This window comes from Tupaia chinensis, unplaced genomic scaffold, assembly GCF_000334495.1.
Source record: "Tupaia chinensis unplaced genomic scaffold, TupChi_1.0 Scaffold143970_1, whole genome shotgun sequence".
In the NCBI taxonomy this organism is placed as follows: domain Eukaryota; kingdom Metazoa; phylum Chordata; class Mammalia; order Scandentia; family Tupaiidae; genus Tupaia; species Tupaia belangeri.
Window position 1 is genome coordinate 1,468,006 of NW_006203821.1, and position 10,536 is coordinate 1,478,541.

At 47.5% G+C, this 10,536-nt stretch overlaps 1 protein-coding gene across 2 annotated transcripts in view; it reads right to left on the reverse strand.

Moving 5' to 3' along the window:
* Positions 1-1,103: 1,103 nt before the first annotated feature.
* NACA (nascent polypeptide associated complex subunit alpha) overlaps positions 1,104-10,536 on the reverse strand; it is a 14,463-nt gene continuing 5,030 nt past the window's right edge. Inside the window, exons 2-8 of one of the 2 annotated variants that reach the window (XM_014582990.1) lie at positions 5,679-10,534; positions 4,262-4,347; positions 3,335-3,412; positions 2,643-2,789; positions 2,109-2,237; positions 1,412-1,534; positions 1,104-1,231 (exon numbers count right to left, since the gene is read on the reverse strand). In XM_014582990.1, coding sequence (XP_014438476.1) covers positions 1,217-1,231; positions 1,412-1,534; positions 2,109-2,237; positions 2,643-2,789; positions 3,335-3,412; positions 4,262-4,347; positions 5,679-10,534 — 5,434 coding nt within the window. In that variant the 3' untranslated portion in view covers positions 1,104-1,216. The remainder of the gene's footprint in view (positions 1,232-1,411; positions 1,535-2,108; positions 2,238-2,642; positions 2,790-3,334; positions 3,413-4,261; positions 4,348-5,678; positions 10,535-10,536) is intronic. The other variant, XM_006165627.3, reaches the window with a different exon arrangement.

The following is a 10,536-nucleotide window of genomic DNA, read 5'->3' on the forward strand; positions in this document are numbered from 1 at the left end:
CCAAAGCACAGGTGACCACATGGGATCTGGCTCCTGATACATCCCATTTAACCACTGTGTTACTGGGCTGGCCCAGTGGTGATTACCTCTGAGGAAGGAAAGAAAATAGGAGTGAGGAAGGGTATGCAGGAGGCCCAGTTGTATCCACGATACTGAATTTTCTCCCCCGCCAAATAATTATTTAATTTTATTTATTATTTTTAAAAATTTGCTACAAGGCATGTGTGCTCACCAGAAAGAGAAAGTTGCTAGAGGGCATGTGCATCCACCAGAGAAACACGCGCGCACACATGGGGGGGGGGGCAGGGCGGCGGCAGCAAGAAAGCAAGCCAGGTTCAGGACTAAAACTGTCTCAAACACAATGCCACCTGTTGGCCCCAATATGGTATTTCCTTAAAAAAAATAAAAAAGAAAAAAAGAATTACTATTTTACTATTTATTACTATTTTTAAATTTGTGCTCACGAGAGAGACACAAAGACAGAAAGTGAGAAAACAAGCTTGCCAGGTCCAGAATCTGAACCATAGCCAAGTGGGAGTCCAGTGCCTCAATCACCGTGTCACCTATTTAAAATTTATTTTTCTTGGGATCAGCACTTAGCATAATGGCTATGTCACTGGACCCAGTGGCTTAGACTCACGCTGGGCACGTGCGCAAGATCCTGAGAGGAGAATGGAGAAGGGACTGCAGTGTGGCCATCCCCCCGGGGGTGGGGGGTGATTTCTCGCTTTCTGTCTCTCTGGCAAGCACATGCACCCTGTAGCAAAAACTTCTCCAAAAAAGTAAAATAAAAAATAATAAAAATAAAATTTTTTTACTGGGACCAGCAGATGGTGTAAAGATTACGCCACTGAACTCTCAGTCAACTATGGTTCAAGTCCTGGACCCAGCAGCTTAAAACAAACGCTGGGCATGTGTGCTGCAAATCCCAAGAAAATGAAGAAGGGATTGTAATATGGACATCTCCACTGGAGAGTTATTTCTCGCTTTCTCTCTCTCTCTGGCGAGTGCATGTGTCCTATAGCAAAAATCCCTCTCTTAAAAAGTCATTTATAAGTTACTAGAGGCTTCATGAGTTTTTATGGATGAGACCAAACACCCACTTAGTTCATCGAACAAGAAGCCATAACTTTATTAATGATAGAAACAGTACAAATTTCAAACCAGGCTGCAGTATTCTTTTGGAACACGAAAAAAAGTCCTCCTTTTCAGATGATTACATTGTTAATTCCTGTAAGAGAATAAAAGATTCTTATTTATAAATTACAAACAAACTGGGGGAAATCAGTTTGCAACTCAGAATAAACCTTGGAATGAGGTTTCCTAATTAGCTGATATTAAGCAGAGAAAATAAAGCCACTCACATTTGCTCAGGTGGAGGGAGTACAGCAATAAAACCCAGGACACTTACCATAATAGCATTTACAATATCATTACTGTTGTTCTTCAGGGCTCGGACTGCTTTTGCTCTTGACACATTTGCTTGTGACATGACCAATTCTATGTCCTTAACTTCCACACCTGTTTCATCAACCTAAAAGAGGGAAAAAGTCCCCCAAAATTAAAGACAACAATTTCTATCTTTTTTTTTTAAAAAGAATTATTTATTTTTCTTTCTATTTAACCAGAGAGGGACAGAGTGAGAGAGAGAGAGAGAGGGAGAGCGAGAAAGCAAGTCTCCAGGTCCAGGACTTGAACTGCAGGAAGCCACCTGCACACCACACCACCTGCTGGTCCCAAAGACAACAATTTCAACAGTCCTCTGAAGCCAGAATCTCTTCAACCTATTTCTTATTTTTTTAAAAAATTATTTATTTAGTTACTTAAATTTAACCAGAGGGACCGCGCACGTGAGAGCATGTGCATGCCTGCGTGCACGAGAACCGCATTAGCTCCAGGACTTGAACTGCGGTCAGCTGTGTGGGAGTCTAGTGCCCTTAACCACCTCACAACCTGTGGGCTCCCAATCTGTTTCTTAATAGAAGTCATTCAAAAGGCACTCAACTCAATGAGGTTTTAGAACCTTAAACAGTATAGAACCCATCCACCAATACTGTCATATTGTTACACAAAGAGGATTCAAAGTATGAAAGTTTTTTTTGGTATACCTCCTCCTCTTCACTCTCCTCCTGTACAGTTGGAGTCTGTGTGTTTTCTTGAATGTTTGAGACAGCTTCACCTTGAACTTTGAATTTCTCAGCAGCTGCTAGCTGTGCTTGCTGAGACAAATCCTCGATCTACAGGGCAGAAAATACAAATTCATGTAAGTAAATTAGTTTGTAGTAAAAGGATAGTATATAGAAATATATATACCATGTGATATATATGTAGTAAATACTATCTATCTTTTCAAAACCCTCACTATAAAAAGAGAAGTACTTTTGGTCTGGAGTAGTTTTTCTCAGCTATTATGTTTCCTAGGGGACATCTGGCAATGCCTGATTTATTTATTTATTCATGTATCTATCTATTTATTTATCTATCTATCTATTCATTTTTGCTTACTACCATGGATATGACGCCATTAAACATTTATAATGCACAGGATAGCCCTTCCACAACAAAGAATCATCTCATCCCAAGTGTCATAGTGTTGAAGTTGGAATACCTTGGTCTAGAGCAACCCCCAAAACTTTACTTACCTTGGCCTCCCCAAAAACTATGTAGGTATCTGAAGCTGGGCTCTTGTAGACATCTGGTTTTGTGATGACAAAAAGGATATTCTTAGATTTCCGGATAGTGACTCTAGTAACCCCTGTAACCTGCCGAAGACCCAGTTTGGACATAGCCTAAAGAACAGAAATGAACATCAGGTTTCCTATCAATACCTCTTGTAGAAATATCTTTAGGAAGCATGGAACATAATATCACATCCAAAGCAAAGCCTTTTCCCCAGGTAACAAAAATTTTTTAAGAATGAATTTGGTTTTAGAATTCCTAGGTATTCTACCACAGTAACTTCTGCTACTTTAATTAAACAGGATTCTACTACTAAGAGTTTCACTGCAGGTGTTTCACCTGTCAGGTTGCTTCATCAGACCCTTTACTTTTTTTTTTTTTGGGAGAGGTTTGCTATAGGGTGCGTGTGCTCTCCAGACAGACAGAGAGAGACAGAAAGCGAGAAATCACCCCCCAGGGGGGATGGTCACGCCGCAATCCCTTCTCCTCTCAGGATCTAGGGCACGCACGTACATGCACCCGGCCTGAGTTTTAAGCCACTGGGTCCGAGATGAGAACCGTGGTCAACTACGTGGGAGTCCAGTGACATAGCCATTACACTAACTGCTGGTCCCTCATCAGATCCTTTAACCCTTGTTTATAACTTAAAACTTACCTTCCGTGCCTTTTTTTCACTTCTACTCTGTTTTGCTTTACTGACTGGTTCTTCATCGATTTCAGCTGCTGCTGCCAGCTAAGAAGAAAAAACAGTTGAGTTAACTGGAGCCCAAGACCTGCATACCACAATATCCACGTTTTTTCCTTTTATGAAAGTTCATGGGACAATCAGGTGGCATGGTGGTTAGGGGTGCTGGACTCCCATGTGGCAGTCCATGGTTTGGGTTCCAGACCTGATGGCTTGCTTTCTCACTTTCCCTTTCGCTCTCACTCTGTTCCTCTCTGGTCAAATAAATAAATAAAGTTAAATGAAAAATAATGACAATTCCTTTTTTTTCTTTGAGAGATTTTTCGCTATAGGGCGCGTGCGCTCGCCAGACAGACAGAGAGAGACATAGAGACAGAAAGCGAGAAATCACCCCCCAGGGGGGATGGTCACGCCACAATCCCTTCTCCTCCATTCTCCTCTCGGGATCTTGGGCACGCACGCACACGCACCTGGCGCTGAGTTTTAAGCCACTCGGTCCGGGACGCGAACCGCGGTGAACTACATGGGAGTCCAGTGACATAGCCATTATGCTAACTGCTGGTTCCCAATTCCCTTTCTTTTTCTTTTTCTTTTTTTGGAGTTTTTGCTATAGGGTGCGTGCGCTTGCCAGAAAGAGACAGAGAGACAGAAAGACAGAAAGTGAGAAATCACCCCCCAGGGGGGATGGTCACGCCACAATCCCTTCTCCTCCATTCTCCTCTCGGGATCTTGGGCATGCATATTAAACGTGAGGTTTAAGCCACTGGGTCCAGGACTCAAACCGTGGTTGACCACATGAGTCCAGCGACACAGCCATTATGCTAACTGCTGGTCCCATAAATAATAATGTTCTTTGACACAAATACTTGTTGTAACTGTTAGCAAGCACACACCCACCTGGGCTTGTTGTGTGGTTGCCTGTGTGGAATCTTGTTCTTCAAGCTCTGGTACTGATTCATCACTGTCAGATTCTGTTCCAGACCCTAAGATGACAAAACAGTTTTTATTAGAGATTATAAAGAGGCACCATACCATGGCCTGCCCCATCAGTGCCTTATGTTAGACCTCACAAAATTACATGTAAAACAACTGATTTATCTGAAGCCAGTTTGATGGCTCCTAAATTTACCACAAACTAGTATATATTTTAACACATCTATTAAACACACAGCCCCAGAAATGACAGGTAAATCACTAAATATAGCTGAGTAGTTTATGTACTATAACTGCTTTCTTTCCCTCAATGTCTTCATTTCTTGGCGTAGACAAACATCAATGACCATGTAACTCCAAATTTTACACAATAGCCCAATCATCCCAGAAACATGTAAGTGTAAAATAACAGAATTGGGCCAGTAGATAGTGTGATGGTTAAGTGTTGGCCTCCCACATGACCAACTCCCACCGTGCTTTGAGTCCTAGACCTGGTGGCTTGCTTTTTCATCCCCCCCCCTCTTCCTCTCTCCAGTGAAATGAAAAAAATCAATAATCCCAAGGGGGGAAAAACCCTAATAGAACTGCACTGTGGAAGCAGAAGAGGCAGGGTGTTTCCCTCCATTCTTTTAAGAGGGTTGAAGAGGCCAGAAGCAGTTGTGCACACACACTTGGCCTTATTTTGAACCAATCACCCTAGTGTTCTGTATAACATGGCTTGAAGATTCAATAATATCAACCTATTACTTCTAATAGTCACTTTTCCTATAATACACTGTCCTGTGACTCCCCCCATTTCTTGCAAACACAATTCACATACTTTTAAGTTTTCCTTACTAGAAAGGCCAAGCATTAATAAAAACTACTGAGGAAAAAAAGCATACACCTGCACCATTCTCAGGCTAGGAAAAATAGGTCTCTATGTTTTTGAGGAAAAGAGAGTTCCTGGGCAACTGGTCATTACCAATCTAAGAAGTGAAAAGACATACAAATAGTCCCAGATTCCCCAGTATTTTAGCAAAGGCCAGGCCCAGGGACAAGGTTAGTGATGTGAAAGGAATTAGAGCAAATTAAAGGTCTGGTAGTTTTCTTGGTTTTCAATGTCAGATCAGTTAGGTAAAAAATAAAAAAGATGGCAGAGGCAGTGTTTAGTCTGGACCACAATACATGATATATACAGGTTACTATCCGAGGTAATGAAAACCAAGATTCAGCTTCATTTTCCTAGAGCTCTTGCATTTAAAACTATTACTCTATGTTCTACATCCAAACACAAGCAGTAAGATCAGAGAAAGCACGCATCCTAGGGTTAGTTCTGGTGGGCAGCCCCCAGGAGGGGTGTGGGCAACACACCATGCACACGGCAAACCAAGGCAAATACCCTTGTTGTTCTTCAGAACAGGCTGCTTGGCAGAGGGGGTTGGGGCAGGGATCCCAGTAGGTTTGGGACTGGGCATGTTGACGAGGACCGACTGGAAAGGCACTCCCCCAGAGATTTGTTCCGGGGGAATCAGAGGTGGCAGCTCATCCTCATCAGCAGGGGCCGGGGGCTTAGAGGGTGATTTCAGCACCAGCCCAGGTGAGGAAGGCAGAAATTGCTGTTTAGGAAGCAGATGGGGAACTGGGGAGGGAGCAGGAGGCAGAGAGACTGGTGGGGTGAGTGCTGGGGAGATAGATGCAGATCCAGCTTTAGGAAGGATCTTCTCCAAGGGACCTGCTGTTAGAGGGGTAGATGTCTTAGAATGAGGAGGTGGTGGCGGCAAGGAGCCCTTTGGGGAATTAAGAGATTCTTTGCCTTTCATGGGAGAATCAGGGAGGGCTTTTGCAGTCACTGAAGAGCCTTTCTGAGTGGGGACTATCGGTGGAGCCAGTGTAGAATGGGGACCTTTAGCATCACTGTTAGCTAAGGTATCTGGGCACACAGGAGGTGAAGCAGCAGAACTCTTCTTGGCGGCTGGACCTTTCTGAGTAGAAGCTGTGATGACAGGTGCATGTTCTGGAACTGGGGCACCAAGTATATCTTTACGAGGTGTTAGGCCCTTCTTCGCTGGGAGTTCTTTTGGTGCTTCTGGAGCAATGGTGCCCATGGTACACATGACTGAAACTGGTTCGGTAGGTAAGTCTTTGGGGCAGGGAAGAGTCATGGCAGAGGAAGTGGGGGGCCCTTTAGAGGAAGGAGTCACAGGTGAGAGAATAACAGTCTCTTTGGGGACTGAGGTTGCTGAGACTTTTTTGGGGGAGGAAGGAGTCACAGCTGTGGGAGTGGGGACCACTTTAGAGGATGGGGTTGCTGGGGTCTCTCTGGAGGCTGTACTTGCTGGGGCGTTTTCTGGGGCAGGAGGAGTCACAGGTGGGAGAGTAGCAGTCTCTTTGGGGACTGAGGTTGCTGGGACTTCTTTGGGGGAGGGAGGAGTCACAGCTGTGGGAGTGGGGTCCCCTTTAGAGGATGGGGTTGCTGGGGTCTCTCTGGAGGCTGTACTTGCTGGGGCCTTTTCTGGGGCAGGAGGAGTCACAGGTGGGAGAGTAGCAGTCTCTTTGGGGACTGAGGTTGCTGGGACTTCTTTGGGGGAGGAAGGAGTCACAGCTGTGGGAGTGGGGACCCCTTTAGAGGATGGGATTGCTGGGATCTCTCTGGAAACTGTACTTGCTGAAGCCTTTCTAGGGGATGGAGAAATCACAGTTGGGGTTGGGGGAGTGGAGGCTCCTTTAGGGGATGTAGTTGCTGGGGCCTTTTTGGGGGCTGAAGTAACTGGGGCCTTTTTAGAGGAGGGAGGAATGACAGTTGGGGGAGTAGAGGATTCTTTGGGGGTTGGAGTTACTGGGACCTTTTTAGAGGAAGGAGTCACAGGGAGGGGAGCAGAAGCCTCTTTCGGGGCTGGAGTTGCTGAAACCTTTTGGGGAAAGTGAGGAGTCATAGCTGGGGGAGTGGAAACCCCTCTAGAGGGGGCCTCTTTAGGGGCTGGAGTTACTGGGGCATTTTTGAGAGGAGGAGTCAGAGCTGGGGGAGTAGGAGCCTCTTTGGGGGCTGCTATTGTTGGGGCCTCTTTGGGAGGAGAAGTCACAGCTGGAGGAGTAGGGATTCTTTTAGGGGATGGAGTAGCTGGGGCTCCTTTGGGGGCTGGAGTTGCTGGGGACTTTTTAGGGGAGGGTGTTGTCACAGCCAGAGGGGTGGAGGCCCCTTTGGAGGATGGGGTGGCTTGAGATCCTTTGAGGACAGGAGTTACTGGGGCCTTTTTAGGGGAAAGAGACACAGTTGAGGGAGTAGGGGCCCCTTTGGAGGATGAGGTGGCTGGGGTCTCTTTGGGAGAGGGAGGAGTTACCTCTGGGGGAGGGAAGTCTCCTTTGGAGGATGGGGTAGCCGGGGCTCCTTTGGGGGCTGGAATTACCTGGACCTTCTTAGAGGACAGAGGAGGAGTCACATCTGAGGGAGAGGGGCCTTCTCTGGAGGACAGGGTGTCTGGGGCTCCTTTGGGGGCTATAGTTGCTGGGACCTTTTTTGGGGAGGGAGGAGTCACATCTGGGGAAGTAGCAACCCCTTTGGGGGCTGTAGTTGCTGTGATCTTTTTTGGGGAGGGAGGAGACACAGCTGGGGGAGGAAGGGCCCCTTTGGAAGATAAGGCTGTTGAGGCCTCTTTGGGAAATGGAGTCACATCTGGGGCAGTTGGGGCCCCTTTAGGGGATGGGGTGGCTATGGATCCTTTAGGGGCTGGTGTGATTGGGGCCTTTTTGGAAGGAGTCACATCTGGGGGAGGGGGGCCCCTTTTGGAGGCTGAGGTGGCTGGGGCTCCTTTGGAGGCTGTAGTTGCTAGGACATTTTTAGGAGAGGGAGGAGACACAGATGGAGCTATGGGAGCCACTTTGGAGGATGGGGTTGCAGGTGCCTCTTTAAGAGAGGAAGGAGACACATCTGGGGGAGTAAGGGCCTCTTTGGGAGAGGGAGGAGTCACATCTGGGGGAGGGGGACCCCTTTTGGAGGCTGAGGTGGCTGGGGCTCCTTTGGGGGCTGTAGTTGCTGGGACTTTTTTGGGGGAGGAAGAAGTCACATCTGAGGGAGCAGGGACCTCTTTGGAGGCTGTAGTCGCTGGGACATTTTTAGGAGAGGGAGGAGACACAGCTGGAGTTATGGGAGCCCCTTTGGAGGATGGGGTTGCAGGTGCCTCTTTGGGAGAGGGAAGAGTCACATCTGGGGGAGGAGGACCCTTTTTGGAGGCTGAGGTGGCTGGGGCTCCTTTGGGGGCTGTAGTTGCTGGGACCTTTTTTGGGGAGGGAGACGTCACATCTTGGGGAGAAGGGGCCCCTTTGGAGGTTGGGACCTTTTTTGGGGAGGGAGACGTCACATCTTGGGGGGTGGGGGCCCCTTTGGAGGATGGGGTTGCTGATGCCCCTTTAGGGGAGGGAAGAGACATAGCTGGGGCAGTGGGGGCTCCTTTGGGGGTTGTAGTTGCTGAGGTCTTTTGGGGTGAGGAAGGAGACACAGCTGGGGGAGTGGGGGTCCCTTTGGAGGATGGAGTTGCTGAGGCCTCTTTAGGGGTGGGAGAAATCACAGCTAGGGGAGTGGAGAACTCTTTCTGGGGTGGGGTGGCTGAGCTTCCTTTGGGGGCTGGAGTTGTTGGGGCCTTTTTGAGGGAGGGCAGAGACATAGCTGGGGAAGTGGGGGTCCCTTTTGAGGATGGAGATGCTGAGGCCTCTTTGGAGGAAGGAGGGGTCACAGATAGAGAAGTAGGAACTTCTTTAGAGAATGGGGTGGATGGAATACTTTCTGAAGTTGGGATAACTGAGACCTCTTTGGGGGAGGGAGGAGTTAAAGCTGAGGAAGCAGGGACCCCTTTGAGAGATGGACAAGTGGGAGAATGCTTCTTAGTTAGTGAGGTTTTAGGGCCCTGAGAAGACTGACTGGCCTCTGAGACAAAGGAAGGTTCAACTGTAGAAACAAGGGGTGAAAGATTACTAACAGGAGACTCAGGGCTAGCAGAGCCCTTCTTTGGTAGAGATTTTTTAGTCTTAGGAGACGCACTAGTCCCTAAAGGAGCTGGGGGGCCAGCTCGGTAAGTCTGAGCTCCTTTGGAAGATGGAGTAACACAAGTCCCTGGGTTCTCAGTTGGGCCTCTTCCAGGAGAGGAAGCCACAGATGCCAATGCTGAGGTTTGAGAAATATCATTAACTTTCTTTGCACTTGAAGGAGTCCCAGTTGGGGAATGAGAAGGAAGGGGTATGGACTTGGAAATTTCAGGAGCCAGTGTCACAGTAGCCAGAGAAGTAGAAATATTCTGGGGGATTAAAGTTACAGCTGGAGTCACAGAGCAACTCTCAGCTGGGCGGTTTTTAGAAGCCAGGGAGACAGCTCCCACTCCAGCAGGGTCAGCACTTTCCAAAGGAAATGTAGCCACTGTTGACGTGATGGAATCACTTTTGAGATGCTGGCTAGCATAAGGATCTGACCTGATTACAGATACTGGGGAGGGAACATCCACAGGAGAGGATGTAGCACTGGCTGACTTACCTACAGGGAGAGGCTCTACCAGGTGTTTCTTTGCTAGTGTGACTTCAGGAGAAAGAGCTATCTCCAGAGATGATGATGTACTTTGGGGAGAGGGGAAATTTTTAGGGGTTGTCAGGGTCACTGGTAGTAGAGCAGGGTCTTTCTCTGTAGGAAGACTGTCCTGGGCTGGAGAAACAGGGGCTTTTACAGGAGGGGCAGGTATAGTTTGGAGATCTTTTTGTGCTGGGAACTTTGCCAATATTGAAGAAGGGAGATTTCTGAGGTCTTTAGGAGCTGGCAGAGGAGACACTGGCATCTCCAAAGTGGTAACTACTTGAGGAATAGGAAGGTCCTTGGGAGCCACAGGTGCCATAGCTAAACCAGTAGGACAAGTTGGCTCTTTACTATGTATAGGACTGGATGAAACTGGAGGAGAAATGCAAGTAGCTACCTCAAAGGTAGTAGGCACTGCAGAAATTAGAGACGGGTTAGTCATCACAAGTGGGATAGTTCCAACAGAAGAAACAGGAGTTTCTTTGAAGTCTGCACTTCCTGGAGAAGCAGGAATCTGGGCCACCAAAGGCTGTTGATGAATGGCATTAGGAGAGCCTTTGAGAATGAGAGAGGCTGTAGGAAACAATGAAGTAGCTGTATCTGGGGAGCCAGAAGGGCTGGAGGAGGTTATGCTAGTGATGGCAGTGGGGCCTTTGTCAACAGATGGTGCCATGGGAGAAGCTGGAATCTCCCCTGAAAAGGCAGC